The sequence below is a fragment of the Dromaius novaehollandiae genome, chromosome 3 (assembly GCF_036370855.1).
Source record: "Dromaius novaehollandiae isolate bDroNov1 chromosome 3, bDroNov1.hap1, whole genome shotgun sequence".
In the NCBI taxonomy this organism is placed as follows: domain Eukaryota; kingdom Metazoa; phylum Chordata; class Aves; order Casuariiformes; family Dromaiidae; genus Dromaius; species Dromaius novaehollandiae.
Window position 1 is genome coordinate 99,709,592 of NC_088100.1, and position 24,983 is coordinate 99,734,574.

At 37.0% G+C, this 24,983-nt stretch overlaps 1 protein-coding gene across 1 annotated transcript in view; it reads left to right on the forward strand.

Moving 5' to 3' along the window:
- Window positions 1-24,983, forward strand: part of THADA (THADA armadillo repeat containing) — a 172,027-nt gene that overhangs the window by 62,698 nt on the left and 84,346 nt on the right. Inside the window, exons 28-30 of the mRNA XM_064509591.1 lie at window positions 802-891; window positions 2,670-2,801; window positions 16,916-17,084. Of these exons, the coding sequence (XP_064365661.1) occupies window positions 802-891; window positions 2,670-2,801; window positions 16,916-17,084 (391 nt within the window). The remainder of the gene's footprint in view (window positions 1-801; window positions 892-2,669; window positions 2,802-16,915; window positions 17,085-24,983) is intronic.

The following is a 24,983-nucleotide window of genomic DNA, read 5'->3' on the forward strand; positions in this document are numbered from 1 at the left end:
TAAATGGTTTCCTATAAACAGTCCTCCTTTTTCTGGTCAGAAGGTTATAAAACAAACAAAAAACCCCTCTCCTTGTCCCTTTAGGTTGGATTGTGGCTTGAACTAGGCTGCTTTACTAATTCTGGCTGATGATGAGTTTGATAGGCATATTGGTGCACTGTTCTGTTTTGAATCTGGTTGTTACATAAAAGCTACATTTACACAAGCAAAAATGTGTCCTGGAAATGCCATCACTGCGATATGATGAAAAAGTACTAAAGGGCTAGTGGAAGGTCAGACACTTTTTGCTGCTGTATTTTACAGATCTTCTTTGAGTTACTATTCTGAGATACTTGTCAATATCTGTAAAATATGAGCATCTGTTTAGTGTATTACATAAGTATGTTAAATATATTTTATTAGCTATTTAATACATTAGCCATACTAATGCAAATGTAGACTTCTCTTGTTTGACCAATATGTTGTTAAAATGGTGCCAGAAATTAAGCTGCTGTATCTTTTCTTTTTAATGTGATTAAATAATTGGCTTAACATTCTTTTCTCCAAAAAGGCCTGAACAGCCTAGTTGACGAAGCTAGTATTCACACACGCACAGTTACATAAATTGTGTAAACTAGACCATATTGTCATTTTTAATGAAAGCATTTTGTCTTATCTGAAAGGAGTTCATCATGGGCGCGTGGTTCTCCTGGCTCTCCAAGTTCACTGTATCATCAAAAATGTAATAAGTAAACTGGTATTTTGAGTGTAACGTATTACTGCAGAATGCTAACTGTAACTCGTCTTTATTCCCTTTTGCAGAATGACAGGAAGGGAGTTTTTCTCTCGGTTTCCAAGTCTTTATCCTTTCCTTCTCAAACAGTTGGAGGTTGTAGCCAATACCTTGGACAGGTAAGAGGATATCTCAGAAAGATTTACTACATAAAGTGCAACGTAAAGGTTAAACTGAGAAGAGGTGTGTCACATGTACTCTAATGCTGCTGTTCTCATCAGTGCTTCTTGAAGTTGTGTAGTTTTACTAGTTTGTTTTGCTAAGCCTTTTTTTCCTATAGCTTTTGAACATTGCAGTGAATCTCTGGAGTATGAACTAATGTTGAGTGATTAGCAGCTGCTTTTGTTTCTCCCTGCCGTTGCTATGTACCTAGGATCAGACTTTAAATAACTAAGATATCTTTGCAGAGAAAGATAGAAACTGGGTGTTCGGCTATTTGTCTCACGTTTAATGGTGAGTGAGACTTGCTAAAATTTTAAATGATACAGGGTCATACGGCCTCATGTAACCCTAAATGAGTACTCTTCAGCTTATGACGCACTGATCTGGGGGGAAAGTCCTTGATCTCTTTTTAAGAAGTCCACAAATGGTGTCTGAGAGTTCCAATTTGATCAATGTGGATGATACAGTTTGGATGGCTGCTGATGCTATTACCCCCAGGTTCATGAACTTTTAAAGTAAACCACTGTGGCTTTGTTTGTTTCTTAAAATGCTGTGGTTTAAACTGTGGAAGTTTAGCAGCAGGCGATTCAGCCATCTGTGTGATGCGTCTGAAGTGGATAGTGGGGAACAGAAGTTTCATCAGCCATTATGTGTTAAGCTGTCGCTGCTCTAAGAAAAGGTAGTGCATGTATTCCATGTAGTCCACTCTACCTGACATTTCTAAGGGTGACAGTGTCATCACTAGAAAATTTGAGGAAATCTTTAAACTGAAAAAGATTGAATACTTTTTTCAATGCAGGTTAAAGACAGGGGGGAATACAAGTCTTAACTAAAACAGGAAATGTTGATGTTTAACTTGTATTTCTGGTTACTTTTACAATGTGAATACTTGCTACTTGGAATGGATTACAAGAAGTATTCTGTAATAAAATCTTCTGCTCACCAAATATACATTTCCTTCCCAACACAAAAAAGATTTTTTAACAATGTTTTTGTAACTCGGCTTTCTCAATCATTCAGTTCCTAAAGAAACATTACCTGCTCTATTTTCTAATGTCACTTACAAGCAAAGGCAGCTCACCATTCTTGGGAATAAGAGGATGCTTGGCTTAATGTAGGAAATGGCAAAAAAACAAATCTGGTTACTGAGAAAATTGTTTTAAGGACACACTGCTGTTTCCGGAAGAAGCCAGTTCTGATGCAGAAGGACTTAGTCCTGTTCGGCGCCGGCAGTGCTCAGTGCAGGCTGTCTTCACAGGGTGGGCTCAGTATCATGTCATTCAGATTCTCAGTTCTGCAAAAACTTGCACCCCAGGTGAGGAGCTGGGCTCTGGCATCGTGCCGGAAGCAGTTGCCCTTGTGAAGCGTAAAGTAGGGGAATTATGTTGCAGATGCTCTCACTGGCTTTACAGAAATCGGCATGTATCTGGCATAGCATGTTGATTACATCAGTAATGCCCGTCGTAAGGCCAATACAGCTTTAAGTGCCTTTGTAGAGGGGTCCCCAGTGGTGCAGTAGGAGAATGTACTTTTACTGGATGACATTTTGGATCCAGCAAGGTTTTCACATTCTTACAGTGGCCAACCTAAAGCACCTCCTGGAACTGGAGATGCAGAAAGTTACTGAGTGTGGAAGCGTCTCAAGTCTGGCATGACGGATGGTTGTGTGTGTGTTTTGGCTTTTTTTTGTTTGTTTGTTTTTAAACCAAATGCTTCTTGTAACTTTTTCATTTAGTGAAACGGAAGAGTTAAAACTCCATCCAAGTTTGTTTCTGTTGCTTCTAATTCTGGGAAAGCTGTATCCATCCCCAATGGACGGCACTTACTCAGCCCTCAGCATGGCACCATTTGTCCCATTTATTATAAGGTAAGGTATTATTTTGGTGGATTTTCATGTGATGGGAGTTCTTTCTAGAATCTTTGTTTTTTTCCTATGAAGTGCCTTTTTTAGCTTCTCTTTAGATTTAATTCTTAAAGGAAGAACATTGGTGTTGATTGGTTGGACTTCCCTTTCTTATTAGTACTTGTTTTCAGGGATTAGAAAGAATTTTCACCTTGTGTAAGTGATTGTATGACTTGTTTTTAGTATGACTTGTTTTTAAACTTCATCTGAAAATGCTGTACAGCTGTACAGCATGGTTGCTGCCAGAGAGGGTAAATGAGAACTACTGGGCTTGACTGGCTTTGTAGAGCAATTCTTGCATTGCTAAAATTTTTGTAGGGTTTTTCAGTGCTGTAAAATGATTGTTGGTAACCTGTAAGTGTAATGACTCCCATATCTAATCTATTTCTAAGGTGTCTTGTCCAAGCTTTTATATAGTGTAACCTTCATTTACATGGTGATAACATCGAGATACTTGCAGATGTTTTGCTGCTGCATAAGCCACTGGTGTGGGATGGAGTGCCTGATAAAGGCACAGAACTGTGGCAGGTGAGGAAAAACAAGACTAATCAGTATTTGAGAGGAAGTCTTGCTATCTGTGTGAAGGCTTCAGAGCAGTGGGGTGAGAAAAGTGCTATAATAAACCTTACTCCTTTGGTAGTGAAACAAGATAAACTTTTTTCTGTCTTAAGATCTTCCAATTTTAGTTTTAAACTGCTATTTATATTAGAAAATAATAGTAGTTCTGTTGCTTATTCTTCACAGCAGATGTGATGTTACAGTACCTCCTGTTTCTTAAAATGTTTTTCAGAACTTTTAAGGATAAATAATAATCTACTGCTTTTTCTTAAAGGAAAATCCTGTAATAACAGTATGTATATGCATTGCATTTAACATTGTATTTAAAAGCATTGTATTAAAATGATGGTTTGTTTTGCTGCCATCCTCGAATCTTAAATACTTTTGGTGGGACTATTTTGAACTGCATTTATTACCTACATCATTAATTAGCTCTGCCTTTTATGCCTGTGTTACTCCACTGAAGAGTTCATTTTTGGTTGTGTGTTTTTTGTTCTTTTTTGTTTGGTTCAGCATAGTACCTGATTCCCGTAATAGGTTAAAAAAATTTTTTTAGTTAAAACTTTTGGATTTTGTCTTTATATTTTCATGATATCTGCTACTTTTAGAAAGTAGCAAAGTAACTCTTCAACAGTGGTCACACTTAGCTCATTCTCTTGTGGTTATTTAACTCCTTTTAGAAGATGTGTGTAGAAAAAACTAACAAAATACGTAAAGAAAGAACTTGAAACATTTAAGAGACCTTTATCATTGGGCCTCCTTCCCTTTAACTCCTGTTAGTAACTGTACTCATAAAATGGGAGTGATGTGGAAGACAAACATGATGTTTTCTGGATTTTCTTTCCGCTGAACTTGGTAGTAAGTACTAGGGGTTCTGATCTAAGGCTACGGTAAAAATCTCAAATCTTTCTAACAGAAAATTATATTGGACATAGCGATATGCATTTTCTGATTAGTTACTTGGCAAAATATTGGTATTTTTTATGGTTGTCGGGAAACAATACTAAGGATTCTGCAGGGGAAAATGTACGTATTTATGATATAGGTCAACATGACATTACTGACTGTATTTCTGTGTGCAGCTCTTACACACTTGTTTTGTGAATATTATGATTATTTTCATTTCACTCAGACTGCATTAGCTGGAATACATACAGGGGATTTACCTGGGAAGGATAAATATAATTCCTTCCTTGAGGGGTTTTTCCCTCCTGCAGGAACAGATGAACTAAAATAAAATTCTTTCCTAGTCATTTGGTTGTTCTTTAGAAGGGGGTAGTGAAAATTACTGTGAAATAATCACTTAGGATCAAAGAGAAGTCATGATGCCAAATGCTCTATTCATCAAGACACTAAATTGTATATATTAACCATTCCTTTGACTCACTCAGTGTATTGTGTTATATAACATGTATGTATACGCATATAATTACATGGTAGCCCAATGCAATTATGACATTTAATTGCCAAATTTTGCTGTGAGATTTTTAGATTTCTAATGCAGTAGCCCTCTGTCAAGTGTAGATACTGCTTGTGCAACAGAGAAAAAGGAAAGGTGAATATAAAACATAACTGATCTTCAGCCTCTTTCCAGGGCTCTACCCACAATAAAGTGGCATTCACTTGTTGATCTGAGAGGATGAACAGAATTCTTGGTGTGTTTGTAAGCAAATGGGCAGTTCTCTGCACAAAACTGTATTTAGCAGGAAGAATTCTAATTAGGCTTTTGAACAGTTTCGCTTAAGCTGGAGTGGAATTTTCCATCTAGTGGGAGTAGAGTTGTAGTCGCTCTGACCGTGCCGAGATGAATTGCACAATATATGGGTAAGATTAAATGCTACAAGGACAAACCTCTGTCTCCATGCACATGCTTGCTACTCCCTGGTAAACTAGGGCATTTAGTTACTTAGCTGCAGTTCTATTAAAAGTCTTTTCTTTTCCTTCCCCCTTGCAGATGTTTTATTTGGAAGGGAACACTTTGATTCACAGCTTATTACTTCACTGATTTTTTTTTTTTTTAAAAACAAGATTTCTTTCTTTATTTTACAGCTAGGTATGTCTGCTTTAGTGATTACTTGCTAAGATGAAGGTATGTACAGAATGTTTTTGATTAGCAAGGGAGGTGATCAGGAGGTAATGTTTTAAGTATGAAATGAAAACAACCTCCCTTTCTCTTCCACCTCCTCCTGTCCAAAAATCTCTAATCTCTTCAGAATGATTCAAATTTGAATTACCTTATGCCTTTTCTGGTACCATAGCATTGACAGCGTGTTTGTTTAGTGTTAAATGTTCTGGTCTGAATCCAGATTAAATTGGTATTGCTGAAAGATTAAATTGGTATTGCTACAATGACTTGGATGATCTTATCTCCTAGGAGTAGGAATTCTTAATCCTTTAAGCATTTTTTCAAAAATCAGCTTTAAAAACTCCTGGGTATATGTGCCCCGTGTTCCACTTGACAAAGCCATTTTTAATTCTTTGTTAAATTTCCCTTTTAAAATATTGTCAAATAGAGAGATTTCAAAGCAATGTTACTTCTGGGTGCGTGATGTTGCAAGTCATTGAAGAAATTCTCTGAGGAAAATTTAATTGGAAATGTAAAGATCTTTCCAAGAAATTAACATATTTATGAAGTAGACACTACTTTCTTGTTCAGAATTTTGTAATTTGCATCTTTCTGTAAAAACAAGGAGCTAAATTCAAAACTCCATTCATGAAGAGAAGGTATGTGTTGTTTTTAATTGGCAGTCAGGGTAGGTAGTGGTAGAAAGCACTAGTCCTTTGTGGTTTGCCCCCATTACGGTAGTATTTTGATTTTGCACACTAGTGAACTCATCATTAATATTCAAGAATAATTACTTTGACTCTGTTAGTTAATGATGGGTGCTAGAAGTAATGAAAACAATTATATACAATGAGGAAAAATTGTTCTGTGGGATTGGGTTGGGGTAGTAAAGAGCGTTATCTGCTGCTCTGTTACCAGAGGCCATTCCTAAAAGGGCCGTTAGGGAGAGAGAAGTAAAGGAGAACTGCTGGGAACAAACTGGCATGCAGCTCAAATGCTATCATAACAGCTGTGATAGGAAAGCTCAAATAAATCAGTTGTTTAGGTGGGCTGGATGCAGTTGCTGCAGGGTACGTGCATTTACATCAATCTAGTTATCCCTGTCTTGGAAAGGCAGAGGAAACAACTGAAGATATCTTCACACCCTTCTTGTCAGAAAGGACTTTGTGAAACTTCCTAATACGCTGCTGGCGAAGTCTGCTAGCTACATTTCTTAAATGTATTTGGCTGAAGTGGTGCAAGATGTCTAGAGTACCCCTATGATCTCCTTCCAACAGCAGTGCTGTGGCACTGGTGATGAGTAGCTGGTGAGTGGGAACCCTCTCCGAGCAGCAGCCAGACATTCAATAGGGTTAATCACTTCATTCTGCAGCATTGTGGGGCCTGTGTTCCAGCTCTGCCTGTTGCCTTGGGCTGCGGATAGAGTTCCTTCACCAAACTGTGTTTTCTTGGGTTTTTTGAATGGTATAGACCAGAGGGACTCTTTAAGTGCAAGGATATGTTACCTTAGGGATTTGGACTTTTTTTTTGCCTGGTATGCAGTATGTGACTTCTCAGTATTCTTAAATTAGCTAGCACAGATTTACATTTGTGAGTCTGTTCCTCTGCAGGAAGTGATGCTGGTTATTGTCTCCAATTTTTTCAAGCTTGGGAAGGAGCCAAAGATCTGCGGGGGCATGAGTTATACCTTTAATCCACACATATAACGCAATTTTCTACATTTTATTCAGTAGATAAATACAGTATAAATTTTGTTGACTTCTAGTTAAGAAATGTTCTTCTGAAACTTAACAGATGCCAATCTAGACTGATGTGCCAGGTATAGAAGAATTTTTCCTTAAAGTTTAAAAGCAAAATAAGGGTTTCTGTCATGAAGGATCAGGCTCTCTCCGTGAAGTCTGTGAGAGGTTCATTGTACAAAGTATACATTACACAAGTTGTCCTGTACAAAATGCTATTCACAAGTTAAGTATTCTCTCAGATATCAACAAGCTGTTTTAAAAATGCTCTTACTCAAAATACAAAGTTTTGATAGAAATACTTACGTGAATTGTAATCTCATATCATTAGTTTTGTTTTGCAGTTGTTTGTTGGCCAAAGTATATCAAAGTCTATATTGACAAATACTTGCTTGAAATATAAAAATAGACCTTCAGTTGCACTCTGCTTCTTCATAGTACAAAGAAATATATTTTTAACAGTCTTCTGATTAGTAAGATGTTTGAGATCTTTCTGGTGTAATGAAACAACCTAATGATGTTATGTAATTAATGTTTCCTAAATATGGGTGTTTTACAGCCCTATTCTTAATATATTTACATTATTGTGCTGTCTTGCCTTTGACTGATTCCTATCAGGTTCTTTGATTCTTTCCTACTAACTTACAAAGTGCCATTCTGATGCAACTTTTCCTGCTTTCTTTTCTCTGCCCATTCTTTTTTTCACTTATGTTCACAAATTCCTTGCCTGTTCCTTTCAGTCTTTATTGATGTTTACTTCAGTTCAGATAAGGAGGGAGTATTATTGCAAGAGTTAGCTTTTGTTTTTGAACAACAAATTCTATTGTATAGAGACGTATAGATGTGATTGTGATCTTTCTGTCGTAACCCCTGTATACTGTTGCAGATCATTCAGTTTCTATGTTTTAGGCAGTCTGTAAAAATGTGTATTAAGTGAGATTAATCCACCTTTCTTTAGCTTCTTAGGAAAAGGAGCACATGAACATGAATTCTGAGGCTATCCAGGAGTCAGAGTTTTGTCTTATTTTATAAAACTGTAAGAGCTTGCTTCTGATTTAAATAAAAAAAAGTCTTGAGAAAAAAAGACTCAAGTATTTAATATTCTAGAAGATGCCAGGAATATAAATATTCACCGATCAATAATGTTACTTGTGTTTGGGATGGGGGTTGTTTTTTTGAAAAGGTTAATCCTTATTGACTGATGTTAATTAGTCTTATGGCTCTGTGTTGTGTTAAGTAACTTCAGTTAAACTGTCTATCAGGTGTGTCTGGTCCTGTGCCATTGAAGCCCTGTGGCAAAACTTGTATATGCTTCATAGGCATTGGCTCCGGGGTAAGATGGAGGAATAAAACAACAAAATTAAAATGTAAAATCAAGCATATCTGTGAGGCTTTGGAGCTAGTAGTTGTGTAAGTTTACAACCTTAACACCAAATAAACACAAGAGAAGGAGGAGTGAGGGAGAGCTTAGAAGATACCTCCAGTTTGTTTGGGAAGAGCTTGATTGAAATAGTTCTTGCATATCTTCTTAAAACTTTTAACTAATACCAAAACCACTTCTTGAAGTAGAACATAACTGGAAACATTACTGTTTATCTACGGTTTAAATACAATTTCCCTGACTTTTGTTTTGTTTCACACGCATGCAGTTGCATATGTGAATTTATTTTATCATCCTGCATCTGACTTGTGAGCAGTTAACTGAATTTCTATAGGCTAAACACTAGTACCCTTTGATAATTGGCCAAACTAGATTCCTGAAGGGTCGTGTTTGGTATGCCTCTTCTGTCTTTCTCCTCTTTTTCCTTTATTTTCATGTGGTCTAGCATCAGCAAGAGGATTAAACCTTGCCTGATTTCACCTGTCATTTCTGTAATATAGACAGCTTTATCAGTGGTCTGCAAAGTACTTTTGTTGGAATGCCTTTTTGCATTAGGTGAAGAGTTCTAAAAGTGCTTGTTGCAGCTTTCTTGCATTAAAACAGCTGCTCTTGGTTACAGTTGTTTGTTAAAAGCATATTGCTAGGGTTTTGTATTGAAAACACTGTTTTTTTTAAATGTACTGTCTAGTCAATATAACCGTTCGGAATTGTTGTCTGGAATAATTTATCTCACATCGCCCCTTTGAGAGTAATTCCTGTCTTGGGATTTAGGACTGGCTTGGAATGCTTCCATTCCTGGTTATAGGTTTTCTGAGTGTAATCCTCATTGCCCTGGTTGCATTGTTTCGCAACAGTATTTGCAGGAAGGGACGAGAAAATGGAGAGAATAATGCATAAGCTATGCAGAGGAAAGTAGCTAAGTTGTGACAAACTACTGTAGACAGTGATATTAAAAATGCCAGTGTTATTTAAAAAGAGCAGTCTTGGGCTTGAGAAGAGCTGATATTGGGAAAGCTTTTTGGCAACAGGCTATCTGCTTTTGGTGGTTTTGTTGGAAGGAAAAGTCTTTGAGAACCCAGATCCTTCGGTTGTTGTCATGGGTCTGATAGTAAGTTTTGAAGATCACTCTTGTTACATTCTTGTCTGCAGTCAGCTGAAGCTTTCAAAATCATCACAAGAAGTTGAGATTTGATTTATGATTTCAGCTTTATTTTCATAGAGTTAAAAATAACGATATAAAGACAGACTATCGTTTATGTTCTTTGTGGCTTTTCTGACTTTGGTAGTAGGTGGTGTTTGTTTCTTTCCATGATTCTGAGTTGCAAAACATCATGGTAACTTTTCAGATGTTGACAAAGTCAAAATGCAGTTTTAAATGAAGGGTGTTTAAAATCTTCCTTTTACATGACCTTGAGCTAAGAGCAAGTTTTCCCCCTGGCCCTGCAATGGCTTGAACCAAATACTGGTGGAAAGATGCTCTAACCTTGAGTAGTTTGAACAATGGTTAAATAAACCTCAATTAAAGTTAGCTACCTGGAGATACTACTTGGTTTATTGGTAGGGAATCCAACAAAAGAGGTGCAATTTAAGTCGTTTCAACATGTGATACAGTGAATCTCCATTTAAAGGGAAAATATTTCTATGGGTCTGAAGTCTACACATGGGTATTAGTGACAACTTTTGTGCACTTATGTATTAAAAAAAAATCTTTCTTTAACGGCTGGCTGAACTACAACAACTCAAACTGCTGTTGCTGAAACAGTTTGATAGCAATTGGCTGCTTTTTACAATAGCCTAGGTCTTGGTGGCAAGAAGAGAGAAACGTATTCAGTTTCTTCTCAGAAAGCTCTTGGAAGCACATGGATGAAGCAGTTCCTGGTATAGCTTGGGGACCTGTTTGGCAAAGAAAAGCCTGTTTAGTTTGCTTGCGTACTTTCTGCAGTACTTAGAGCTATTCTGATTCCTTAAATGCTTGTGTGGAAAACACTGCCCTTACCAAAAATGTAAAGTTTTATCTTAATTGACTGTGTTGAAAGATGAAGATACTTACCCTTTACCTCTCTATAAAGAGACTAGAAATTTGGGCAACCATTAACTTCACTTCAAAGAAAATTTATATGAGTTTAGAGATTTAGCACTGCAGAAAAGCTTGAAATTAAACTTATTCTGTTTCTATCTATGGTTGTGTTCAAATACCTCTGGACTGCATTCATGTGTTGCTTATGGATCTGTAACCGACAGAGAGTTGTTAATACTTTTGTAATTTTAATTTTTTTCTTCTTTCAGTTAAAAATTGAGATGCTAGATCAACACTCAAATTATCCTTTTTTTTGTTTTGTTTTGTTTCTTCGTTTCAGATTAAAGGAGGAAAAGTTGTCATCAGGCCAATCATGATGCAGGTCTCCACAGTGAAAAGTGTGAAAAATTATATGTTTTAGATGCATTAATTTCTGGGAACTACAGCAGTCTAACAAAATAGAAAAATAGATGCATCCTTTAAAAAAAAAAAACCCACAAATCAAGCAAATCTATAAAAGAGCATAAGAAACTTTAGCTACATCTATAGCAATTATTGTTTATATTCCAGGAAACCTTATTCTAATGTTGATGAATATTTACTGTCCTGCTGGTTTTTCTGTAATATGTAAGTTCAGTTTACGTTAATTGTCTGGAAGCATAAGCTTGCACGCTTCTTTTAATGCTGCTGTTAGACCTCTTCTTGCTTTGAAACCTGTAATACTGCATTTGAAAGTAGCTAAATTTAATCTTTCACGCAATTTGAAGAAAAAATGAAGTAGAATAATATCAATATAAAATATTTTGATTTTTTTTAAGACATTCTGGAAACTCTTTTTCTGTTTTTTTCCTGGTTTTTTTCTTTTTTTTGTATGAGCTATTTCACTCACTACAATCAGGAAAATGCTCTTGAATCTTAGCGTAACCAAATCCTTTCTAGTAGGAACTGAGTCCGTTGCTAAATATCTTTTTTGTTCTCATTTTTTTCTTTTTTTCGTTTTTTCATTTTGTTCATTTTTTATGGTCACAGTGCATTTGATAGGACTTTGTCATGTAACTAGTCCCAGCTTTCAAGGATACCATCTTTTATACATATATATATATATATATATATATATATATATATATATATATATACACACATATATGTTTTTAAGATCAGTTTTTTTCTTTTGAAAAGTCTGGAGTCTATTAAAATCCTTTAAGTAGGAGGTAGAGTTGGTTTGTTTGAATTGCGATTGTGCTTTTCCTCTGCCTTCTTCCCTCTGCTCCTGTACTGTTCTTGTGATGGTGCTGGGGTGCTTGAGTTGATTTGCAAGGTCAGAGCCCCATTATGCAGAATTTTCCCTTCCTCTGTGATCAGGCTGTTGTCCCTGTGTTTCAGACCGATCTTTGGCTCCTGTTCTTGATTCCCTCATCCACCATTTTGTCAAGGCAACGTGTGTGAATTTATTTCAGTTGAGAACAAAAGTCGTGATGCTGAGATACTACCAATGGGATTGCAGGAACAATTACCTGTAGTGTTAATAAGCAATGACATTATCAATGCATAGATTGCTGTGACAATGTCCAAAAATATCTGGAAATAGATATTTTTCCTTACTAATCCCTATTCTAACAACTGTAGGTATTACTTGATGTAATGGATGCATCGTTTTTAGCTGTAGTTGTGATTTTTCAAATTAACTTTACTCATTTATTTCTGTGACAGTCATATGAAAGCTAATCCTTACTTGATTCGTTAATTTAGATAATGTAAGATCTGCTGAAAGGGAGTGATAAGAAAGGGAGAAAAAGAAACAAACACATAGGAAACACCTGTGGTTCTTTAAAAAAAAAACTTGATTCTTTTTTTTTACTTATAACTAATGTGTTCTCTTGTTCATCGCTAGAGTGATAAATTAGATACTATGATATGTGCAGAGGAGTACAGAATCTTTCTGTGCCTTATGTGAGTTGCTCATATAAATTATGCCAGTTAGCAGGTTTGTTCAAGATCTAAGTGTTAAAGCTGGAACAGAGCAGTGGAAATACATTGCATCTACAGTTACACAAAGTGAAAGCTGTTCAGATTTATTGACTTTTTGTTCTTGGTCATGAACTGTTTTAAGTAAACATGTTTACATCCGGTGGTTCATGTGCACCTAGATAAACAGTACCGGATTTCACCCAGAATACTACTTCCAACAGTTGTTAATAACCCTGAGAATTTAATAGAAGCATATCATGTAAAGAATTTGCAAGTCTTCATTGTTTGTTGCTAATCTGAGATACAATAAAATTAGGCTGGCATACTACATGCTTTTATGTACCACAGCATTTAGATATTTCATAGATTTTTGAAGTCTGTTTTATAAATGATGTGCATGTAAAGGAGGTCAGGTCCTGAAAATAGATCTCCCCTGCCCCTGAGTATTTTCCAAATCAAAGAGGATATGCATACACAGCGATGTTCCCCTAACAGGCACAAGGCCCCATTGCTCCTACCTGGCCTGCAGGGAGAGCAAGACAACTTGTGCCAGCTTCTAACTGTGTCCTCAGCAGGCAAAGCTCACAGCCTGGGCAGGGAAATGGCCAAGGTGGGGGGGGCTGTGCTTATCTGCAGGTGCAGTGGCAGGGTAGCTGCCACCAGATGGGTGGACTGAATCTGAAGGATGCTGATGTGTTAAATGGCTCTGGGAAGAGTCACCAGAATAGTTTAATAGCTTTAAAATTTTTCTTCATCTTTAATTTCCAGGTTTCAGTGCAGACACAAACTGAGTTTTAAAGGGGTTGCTGTAATTGTCTAATGATTTTTCTTGATAGGGCTTGTCAGATTGCTTCCCATACTTGATGCTAAATCCTAGATAAAATAAATATATAAGAACACAGGGGATGGACTCAGTATTAAGTTGTATGGCTGGTCTTGGGGACTGGTATTACAAGAAAACAAGAGTTGCTACATTGGGTTAGTTTTTTGTGCCTTGTGTTACCCAGTTTTTGGATTTCCATTCCTTCTTCATCTCAGTTTTTGAAAATTGGTCCCATTTGATTTCCTTTATGGATAGCAGATTATATCTAAGTGAGATCCAGCAGAAATCAAACCTGCCTGTTCCTAATCTAGGATGCTCTTATGAGTTATGAAAAAAATAGTGTATATTATGATATTCTCCTGGCAAACTTCATGTATGATTGAGGAACGAAGCCAAGTGCCTTCAAAACATGAGATGTACATATGAAGTGCCTTCAGGGAATCCAGAAGTTCAAGGATAGGTCACTAGTAATGACCTGATGTGGTATCTTGCATATGTGTGTGTGAAAGACAGAGCAATTTGAAATGTTACCAGTAGTATTTGGGGGGGGGGATGACAAACTTTCATAGCTGGCTACTAGGAGGAAAAAAAAGGGAATAGAAACCCTATAAATGTTAATGCCTCTCAGATAGGGGAAGCTATTTGCCAATGCAGAATGTCTTGCAAATTCTTCATGTGTATTCCTATTAAATTAATACTGTATTATTCTTTAAATTGTTTGTGGTGCTTTTGTTCCTCAGTAATGATTTCATAGGAGTGCTTTTTATGAGGCTTCCCATTAAGATGCAAGTTCTTGTGAATATACTGTTACAGTGCAAGAAGTTACAGTTTCTATTAGTGTATAGCAGGTGCTTTGTACCAAGGCAGGTTGGTGGCTAAGTTGCCTTTCAGGCAAGTAGAATGTATGGGTCTGGGTTGCCCTTGGGCACAGAAGGTTGTAGGATCAGCTCTCTTGGGCCCTGGGTGAGTTCTTCAGCAGCTGGGTGGTTGGGCACATGTGCAGCAGGGAGGAGGATACTTCTTTGTCAGGAGGAAAACACTAAGTGGCTGAGGTCCTCTTACAGAACAAAACTTTGGAGCATGCAAAGAAGTGGAAAATGAGATTGTCCATAGTTCTGAGAATTGCACCTTTTGCTGTACATTCAGTATAAATGTTGAGGTGCAGAGGCTTTTTTGGACCCGGGCTATGGCAACTAAGAAAATTCTACCCTTAATGTGGAATTGTTTCTGTCAACCTACATATATATACAGTGCTCACTTTTATTCCCTTAATAAATTTGATCAAATAACAATCTGGAATAAAAGTTGATATGGAAAATACTGCTTTTTCTATACATGTATAATGCATATGTGATGATAATTCTTTTTAAAAGTTTGCAAGAGGACAAAGTTAAAATCAAATTATTTAGACCTTGTCCTCAACTCAGTTTTTCTGTTTATTACCAGGAAAAAAGCACACAATTCCATTCTAATGACTTGTGTTGTGTTTGAGGAGAAAACCCCCTCTGAATCATGTGTTTTGGGAAAGTACCCTTGCACAAGTTGGAGCAAACCCTGGCATTTTCCCCATTTTCCACTCTTCCTTCTGAAGAGATGTCAGATGCCTTGGGAAATCATCTTTGTAAAAGGTCATGAACAAAATAAAAGGCATTCTTGAATATACAGTTACGGATAACTGAAAACTAAACATTCACAACAATGACCGTATTACTTGTTTGACAAGAAACATCTATCTATGAGAATTTCTTGGCTAAGAAAACATGTTACAGCAGAAATGCAGGAATGGTTACAGGCAAATCATTTTGCATCAGATTTAAGTTTACCGTGTTGTAGAACTAAAAAGTTTTTTTTTAAAAAAATAGATTTTTTTTTTTATTGAGGGCTAAGCCGTCTTTCTTCCCACGTCTTGTTAATGCTGAGTTAAAGCTTTTCCATGTGGAAAAACATACAGTTTTGACTGCTCTGCTTTCACATCCTATTTTGAAGAACAGCTGCTTCTTGCATTTCCTGTTGCCTAAAGATGGTCTTTCTAAAAATAATTCCCTAAGAGGGAAAAGATGGGGAGATGGAGGATAGGAAATGCTGCCATACTATGAGGGTGAGACTAGTGCAGGGGTAGCATGGCTCTGTATGCCCTCAAAACAATATTTGTGTTTTGCAGGCATACTGTGGCCTACCATGAGTAAATTGTCAGGAATATTATGCTGTTTCAGTTAAATCTTTTTATTGTCTTCTATTCAAAAGCCTATTAATTCAATCGCTAGTTCAAGATGGAGACTGTTTTCTGCATTTCTTTGATGTGAACTAAACACCCACTTTGAGTATTGATTTAAATTTGCTAGGGATATTTGAAACCTTAAAATGCTTTTAAATTTAATCTTATTTTTTAAATAAGTAGGCATGACTCTGCAGGGATGGTTTGGGAAAGTTAAAAAGTGGTTTGCCCTTTTTGTCAGGGGCGATCTTAATTACATGTGATACTGTAAACCGAAAATACGTAAGAAGCAGTCCAGAAAAAAAAAGGAGATAGAAGGAGGAAGGAAGGACATACCTGTGAGTCATTGTAATCACCTTGGAGATATCAGAACCTAAGTTCTGCTCTAGTACATTTTGCACCATCTAAGTCATTTGTACATCCATTTCTAAACCCTGTGGTAACCTCCTCCGTTGTCTGTGACTGCTGATGGCTGAATGGTACCTGTGTTACAAAAATTGACACCTGAAAACATCGCTGGCCTTGAAAGACTGGACATAGCAAACTTGATAAAAGATTTTTATTTACTTCAACTCAGTATGCATACTACTGAAGTAGTATATAGCTAGTTAGAACGTTAATATATATTTAACTGTACAGCTATATATGCTTAACTATACAGCTAGTTAAAGTGTTAATACCATTAAAAGATTAAAAAAAAAAAAGTTCTTTTGGTCTGTGTTTTATATGCAGTTTTGAGTCTGAGAAAAATATATTTATTGTTCAGATAGCCATCATACATAATAGAAAGTATTTTTCAATGTGTCTGCTGTTTAGGAAACTGTTTCCGGCCTTTAAATATATTCTAAAAGCCAGTGGGAGGTATGGCCTAAATGGTTTTTTCTAAAACCATAGGATTAAAAACATTGAGTGTAATTGATTTAAATCAAATCCATAATGTGTTTAAACATGACTGCTGTGTGGTAAGTAACATAAACACCAGGAAACACAGAATAGAATTATATACTTACCTGTTTCTTGGCAAAAAAAAAATTTTTTTTTGACTTTATATAAACAGAGAAATGTCTGAAGGAAAAAAACCTCCAACATGGCTCTAGTTTGCTTTATTTTTCTGAACGAATAGTCTTTCACTACTGAGAAGAAATACTGCAGATTTGATTTGTGAGGAATGTGTTTTAGTTTTTATTACATAATCATTTGGAGGGTTTTTTTGTTTTTATTTTCAATCATATCTAATCCAAATATTTATATTTATAGCCACAGCAGTGGATTACATCTGGATTACAAAGGAATATATTTCTTCTTTTTCTAGGTGTGGGCACTCTCCTGTGTACCGTTCACGTGAGATGTCAGGTCGGGCCCTTGTTCCATTTGTAATGGTGAATGAGGTACCGCAGACCGTACTGTCATTGCTGAAAGGGCTTCCAGACTGCACCAGTCCTTGCATACGACAGAACGCTATTCATGGGACACTTCTGCAAGTAAGTTTTGGTTTTGTTTTGTTTTTTGTCATAGCTCACAGTCAAATAACACGTAAAGAGTTGTGCTGAACGTTCACATGCTGTTAAACCATGTATGAAGGCTGCTTTTGAGCTGATTCTCTCAGATGATAGATGTGGAATGCAAATATCAAAGGTCATTAAAAGATTGCAAGTCGTAAATTAACAGCACCTATGTTTCACATAATGCTTCATCTCTGGAGATTAAAATGTTTTGAGAGCAAATATCCTTACTAAACATGTATCTGCAGAGAGATTCATGTGGCTTGCCCCAAATCAGAGCGAATCTGTGATAGAGCTCAGCTTCAGAACTCCAAACACCAATAGTATCATAGATATTGAGGCTTGTTACTTTCCTGGATGTTTAGGTATCACTTTGTTTGCTTTTCCTGCTACACTGTCAGCTTCTTGTCAATTTGCTGTGCAAGTTGCGATAAGCTTTATATTGTATTCTGGTGAAAACATTCTGGAGAGCAGCTCACTATCAGTTTGGAATCAGAAATTTCTTCATTCCCCATAAATCATTCCTCTAGTTTATGGCAGTCGGCTCAGTGTGTTTGATTTTTAAGCTATCATGGTAATAAGTTACCCATTCATTGCCTGTTTTTCACAAGCAATCCTCCAGCAAAACTATATTGTACATGTTCAGCTCTGTTAGTCTGCCCCAGTTTGTAATCTCTCTTGGTACACATTCCCATTGTAAGCTGGGTTTTTTGTTGTTTTTGGGTTTTTTTTTTTAAATCCTTTCCAGCACATTACTTCCCTTTAAAATCATGACCTTACAGGAAACTTAGGTTGGAAGGAAATAAGTGAAGTCCTTGTTGAGCTGCTACTGTCAATTTTACCGGTACCCCTTGACATACATACCAGCTCGTTTCTGGTGTATATTAATTTATGTGAATTAGATGAAAAACTGATAACTCCTTCGGTGCTTTAAAAGCTGATGTCTTCTGTTTCATTTTATTTTTTCCAAAATGGAAGTTTGATGCTTCTGAAGGATGGCATGTAGCTGGATTGGGGATGGAGAAGTTCAGCCAGTTGGATCTGGATATGGCTGACAGTTGGGACTGTTGAGGTCATCCCAGTGTGTGGGTTGATTTTCTGCTCTGAGTGCTAGTCCATGCACCTATACACTGGCAAGTGCTCAGCCCTGTGAGCTGCTGCTGCACCTGAGGAGAGCGATTGCCATCGCTGCATTTTCTGTGCAGCTCAGAGGTTTGTCACAAAATTGGGATCCATCCTGAAGTGTTAGAAAAAGTCGGTGAAAAGTGAAGTTCTTTGTAATGAGAGTCTGCACTGGATGTAATGCACAAAGCCGTTGCACTCTTTTTAGTGACCCAGTAGAAAAATAATGGAGGGATGGTTCCTAAAGTGCCCCAAGGATGATTTGTCTTGTAAGCTGGTGCTACTAACCAGATTGTACATATAGGTCTAGTTTGTTTCTTTTTTTTGTGTTTTTTTTTTTCCACACCTGTAAGTCAGGAAGTGGTCTCATTCTGTGTGGTAGAGCACTTGGTTTTTGGTTAGTTTTGAAGGAATTTCTACTGTTACTAGGTGCTAGTACTGCAATTTGTCTGCTGCACTGGGGAGAGACTGCTGAGAATATGCTTGAGAATAAAGGTTGTGCAAAATGTTCATTTAATACTTAATCAAATTTAGTTTATGACTGAAATGCTGAACTTATTGTTGCTAGTTAAAAATAACAAGCATTCATAAGAAATAACGTAAGGTCATAAAGATGTGCAGCAAGGGAGGTGGCAGTGTGTGTTGTACCTCTAAAATACCAATGCCACATACTACAACAGATGATTGGCATGCAGCTGCTGCAGGCAGTAGTACAAAGAGCAGAGTACTGTGACTTTCAGAGGTTGTTGGATGCATGGTTTCAGTTTCCTTTTCATCTGTATAAGATGGGTCTTGAAAAAGCTGCTGCAAAAGTTCGTGGAACTGTAGGTAATTGTTATATTACAGAACTACTCATGAAAGCATTGCTTCTTTGAAGTCTTACTTAAGGAAAACTTACATTTGACAGTGTTCGAAACTGTTTGCACTGCATTTCCATGAGACAGCAGAAAATTTAACTCCCTCTTTGGTATATAACCAAGATGAAAATCCATACTGAAAAGAGTAAGTCTGTACAAAACTCAATAAAAATTAGATTTTTTTTCCATCAATAGAAGGCCAATGTCTTATGGAAAGGACATTCAGTTGATTTCATTTAGTTTATCTAGTCACATTATTCAGAAGCTGGCTAAGTTCACTGCCTAATTGGTTTTTATTTTGGTGTTCATATGCTGTCAAATCTTGAAGAGGAAAGTTAGAATTATTCGGGTTTAGAACTTATGTGGCAGTGTGGAACATAATCAGTTTTGAAGGTATATTTCAGTTAGGTTTTTCAATCATAGTTGTGCAATCACTTAATCTTTTCCATGCCAAATGTTAATTTATAGAAAGATCATTCTGAAAAAGTTCAGAATGGAGTGCTTGTCCAGACATAGCCTGTTTTTCCACAGTGGTAAGATTGACAAAAAGTATTTTTGATAGTAGATACAAAAGTGTTTAACTTGAGCTATCTGCGTTATGTGAAAGCATGGCTATTTTTCCACAGTGTGATAATTGTGGCTTAACCCATGTATGAATGTGAAAGTGCATGAGGATAAAATGATCTTATGGCCTACATCTTTTACCTAAGAATTCTTTTCAAGAAAACTAGGAAGAATACTGTTGTTTTATAACTCTTCCAGTTCTGTCGTTTTTTTAATGAGTAGTTGTATGACAAGTAAACGTGCTGACTGACTTGAGACAAAGAAAAAAGCCTGTTCTTTGTCCGCTTTATGAGTGCAGTTTCTGCTTCTGTTATCCAAACTGGCATCAGGTCGGGGGATGGAGGGAAACCATATTTGTAATTTGGAAGCAACTGCAGAAATCTTGTGTTGGCTTTCTGGAAAGATGGAATATTTCAAGCTTTTTTTTGTTTTATGATTTAGTTCTCAGCTGATCAGCTGAAAGGATGTGCTGGTCTAGAGCTTTATCTCGAGACTCATGGAAGTGTATCAAAGTCTGTAACCTGGGAAGTCTTCATATTTGGGGGGGGCGAAGTGGGGGGAACCTTTTGACTTCTGGTAGTTGTCAAGTAACTAGCAGTAGTTCAGAAGGTTGTGGGGTATGCTTGTCAGAGGATAATCCTTCCCCCCTTTCCCCCCCCAACCCTCAGTCTCTTTGGGGTTGAAATTCCTACAGTATAGATTCCATTTGTTTAAAAATGATTCAGAAATTCAAATTACTTACGGAATTAAGTAATGATCAATTCAGAAATGCTATATTCAGTGACCTGGACTTACTACTAATAATTTGAGTATTCTGATTTGACTTGCAGAGATCTTTGCAAGGCATGCAGGTAGGGACATCGACTGCTCTCTCACTTCACATCTACATTTTTGACCTAAAAGCTCTTTGGAGTCAAGAATTAGTCAAGACCTCCAAGCATCGGTAAAGCTCAAGGTTGACTTCAGTAAACTGAGAATACGTAGGTAAAGATCACATGGAGGCAAGCCTTAAGAAAAACAAGGAATGATGGAGACTTGGTAGTTTTTCAGAGAAATGATAGCAAGTGTGTAAGTAGTAATTAGCCTAATGCAGAATAGATAGAAAATAACAACACATTAGCTTGGGTAAATTAAGAGGTTTTTCACTGAATTTGGAGAGGAAACCTACTGAAACTAGATTAGGACAAATATAAAAGAAAGCAAGAACATGCAGAGATGAAATTGGAAAGGTCAGGGCAAAAAATGAGATATAGTTATCAAGAGATTTCTATAGTAACCAAAATTATTCCGGAAATACTTATGTCTTGAAAAGAGGAAGCTATTGATAGCTGATGCCTAAAAGGAACACTTTTCTTCATTGACTCAGTCAAATATGAGCTTAAAAATGGGGAACTACTTTCTAATGTTAAAGACGCATTAAATTTGGCATTTATGAATAGGTTAGACAGATCTGCCAGGAGATATGTTTTCTCTATGACCTTGGCTGGGCCTGGAAGATGGACAGATGATCACCTGAGATTCTTCCCAGTCTCCCCTCTCTTTTTCAATGATTCCTTTATCTTTCCAGTGATTGGGGCTATCATGAAGCTATGCAGAATTTGTATCTCCATCAGTTTGCACTTGGTTAATTTTTGTTTGCATAGATTTGTTGGGAAAACACTCATAGCTTTTCTTGTTGTACATCATCTTCTGTAAACCATCAAAATTTTGATGTCAGAATTATTCATTTTTTAATTGACATTATAGATAAAGGGGTAGATACAAGCATGAAGGATTGGGAAGAACTAGTTTGATAGTTTGAACAGTTTTTTTGTAATACTGAGATAGCCTGTTCTGTAGGTCTGCACCTTATATTGAACAAAAGTCTGTTCTTGAGTCAAGGTAGGTGATATGGGCATACCGGGGGAAGAAATCCTGGGCCTGTGTTATTCCTAACTGCTGGCCTATGTCATTGCCTCTATGATAGAGCAGACAAATTATCCGTAGGTTGCTTTTAGAAAACATAAACAGCCCCCAATCCCTCTCAGCTGACTGCTTTAAATAGAAGTTTTAGGAAGCCTGGGCTTGGGTTACCCCAAAAACAATTCAGCACCCGTAAGTCACAGTTGATTACTTTATACATGTAAATAAATAAATATGCTTATTATTTTTATATATAAATATACACTGTATATACACACACTCTGTGTGTGTGTGTGTGTGTGTGTGTGTGTGTGTGTGTGTGTAGTTAGTTTTTTTTCTTCTTAAAGTTCCCAAATGCCTAAACTTTCAGAGTGATTTGCCAAAGAAAGCAGATGTTAGACTTTTGTTTTTGTTTCTGTCTTGTGAGAATATATAATGTGGTTGTTACTCGATTTCCAAGGCTGTGCTGTGTGCAGAGATCTGGTATCTGATTTTTATTAATACAGTAGAATAACAACACTGTGACTGAAGCTTTCAGTCACAGATTTGCTATCATTAGTTTTGAGAAACATCTCTCTCATTTGTCCGTTACTAAAAAGCTTGACTCTAATGAGAGTGTACGTACACTCTCAAAGTGTTCATTTTGAGAAGATTTCATTGGACTGATGTAATTAATCAAGAAGCAGATGTAATTACTATCAAGATTTATTTCTTTTTCAAATGAAAGCATCTGCACATCAGTTAGATCATCGTCTGGTATGTTATCAGTCTAATCCACCTTTCATTGACTTCAACAAGCCTACGATTATATATTTTTAGAAGATGCAGGATCAGATAAGCGAAGGTCATTGAAGGAAGCATTGTGTTTTTGTTTAACTTCTCTGCGCATTGTTTTGGACACTTACGTAACGTTGATAATGTTAACTTACTTTCTAGAGGTTTTGTGTGGATTTATGACTAAGCACAGACAGTGTCTAGCCTGAGATTGGTGCAGAACAATTGAAAGAGTTAGTTTCCTTTATCTCTGTCCCATTCACTATGCAGTCACTTTATTTTGGAGAGATTTTGCTTTCCCTTTGGCATCTTTTGGGCACAGATTAGGAGCAAAGAGGATGCAGTAAGTTCTTCTCCCCTATTGCTCGATGCTCGAATATGAAGAGAGGGAAGTACATTTTGTCCAAATGTATAGAGCAATGGGCATGCTGCCTCCATTTGCTGGGGACCTGTAGGAGAGGGATCGTGCTGCCTAAGGTGCAAGTCCTCATGGAACAAGGTTCCTGTGGGTTGTGCAGCTGCACATACCCTTGAGAGGCACAATTTCTGGCTGGAAGCTGCTTCATTCATGAAGGTTGTTTAAATTTTTAGGGTACTTTGCGTGAGCAATCAAATAACTGCATAGAATAGAATAAAATAAAAAACCTCTGCCAGCCTGTTATGTCTTTGTGGGTGGGTCAGAGCAAGTCACAGAAAGTCTACCTGGTCTGCTGTGGTCCCTGGGAAGACTTCTCTCATTTCCCCTGTCCTTCCCTCTAGGGTCTCTCTGGCTGCTTTTTTTTTTTTCCTCACTGCAGTCTTCCCACTTCTTGCTGTTACTCTCAATTCTTCTCATCATTTATCCTGAAATTTGCTCTCTGAGCATATGCCACTGCTTTCATCCCAGGACAAGAGCAGTCGCACCTCCTTTCCAGGGGGTTTATGTGACCTTTTCTTAAAGAAATATATAACTGAGGACAAACAGATGAAACGGATGATTTGTTATGGTTTAATGGAGGGTTAAACCTTCATGAAGACAAAAATGGAAGTTCTGTTCTTTAATGTTAGTTAGGCTGTCATCAGTTGGTTACTTTTCATAAACTGTTACTGTTGTTACTCAGATTTTTCTCCACACTGAATTTTTCCATTCCACAAATTCCTGTAGTTTCAATTAGCTGAATCGATATTATAGCAGTGGGCTGGTTCAAAGAAGTGTTTCATTTTTTATCTTCGCTAACTCAGATAGTTGCTTTTGGCATGCTAATGCGAAGTCCGGTGCAAGGAATGTTGGTTTGAGTTTTTGGTTTCTTTTGTTTGTTTGTTTTGCTTTTGAAACCATTAGCACTGCTGCATCTTTCACAAATATTAAGAACAGACTGAGTCACATCAACTTAGTCACATGTGACAGAAAAAAATAGACTTAATAGGAGATGCAGGACTTCGTCATCCTTAACGTTAATTTTAAAGATTGTTTCCCACCGACTTCAGTGAGACAAGAAATTAGCAGTTAGTATTTTACAGGGAAGAACAGCACCTTGTAGAATTAGACTCATCTTTCTGAAAATACTCTACAATGAAAGAATGTGGAATCCTTGTACTAAAAATATAATAGGATGATTAAAAAACTAGCATCACTAGATGACAGATTTCTCCCCCATCTATACAAGACTTTCATAAAAGCGATTCACTATTCTTGCTTTTTCTTCCTGGAGTTATTGATTACAGCAAGATTTGGGTGATAGGAGAACTTTAAATTATCTGCATGCACTTTCTGGATATGCTGATGTTTTGAATATTAATTGGGGAGAGGGAAGAAGTTCTCTAAGGAGTGGTTGGAGACTTCATGAAAGCAGCAAGAAAAACAGGGCAAGAACGTAGCTTGAGAAGAGCCATACTGGGTCACGTGAAGATTTTTCTAAGCCAGTATGCTGTTGCCAGCAAGGACTGATTGCATGAACATAGGAAAAAGAGTAAGACCAAACCAAGCAGCTAGGGAAGCATCTGAGTGTGCTCTCTTGGCTTTGAGCGTTCTTGAGGCAGAGATAGATGGGTGTGACTTTGTGGAAGATAAGAATTAAGCCCATAGTTGTGGTGATAAAAAGATTTTTGAAGAAGATTACTTTGAAGATTTTAGTATCAGTATGTCAGGTAGTTTAATTATCCAGAATAGTTGTATTAAGACAACTTGTTGTGGATGAAGGTAGGGCCCGGCTAATGAATGTGAATGCCTTTTTATTTCCTTTGAGGAGAATTTTAGCTTGAGTTGCTTCAAAAGAAGGTGGCACTTCAGGTATTTGAGATTACTGCTGTTACAATGTTTTATGAGTTCAGTACTTGGACACTTACTCAGAGGAGCTATAGACAATTTAAATTAATATGAGCATTTGAAAAGAAAGCAAAGAAGAATGATGCATGGAGAAGAGCTAGTAAGCAATCAGAGAAGCTTTATCGGGAGCTGAGTAGGTAATAAAAATTCACAGACTCCAGTGGCTAGTGTGTGTGGATGTGATGACAGAAGACAGATTAGCCAGGTGTGTTTTGAAGGTCATTCTTGGATGTTGGTCCTTGTGGCTGGGTGAAAGAGAGAGGTATATTCTCCTAAAGTATAGAGGTATACTGACCTAAAAATCCTGCCTATGATTTACCAGCTTGGGTGTCAGTGTCCATATTTTTCTCTGTT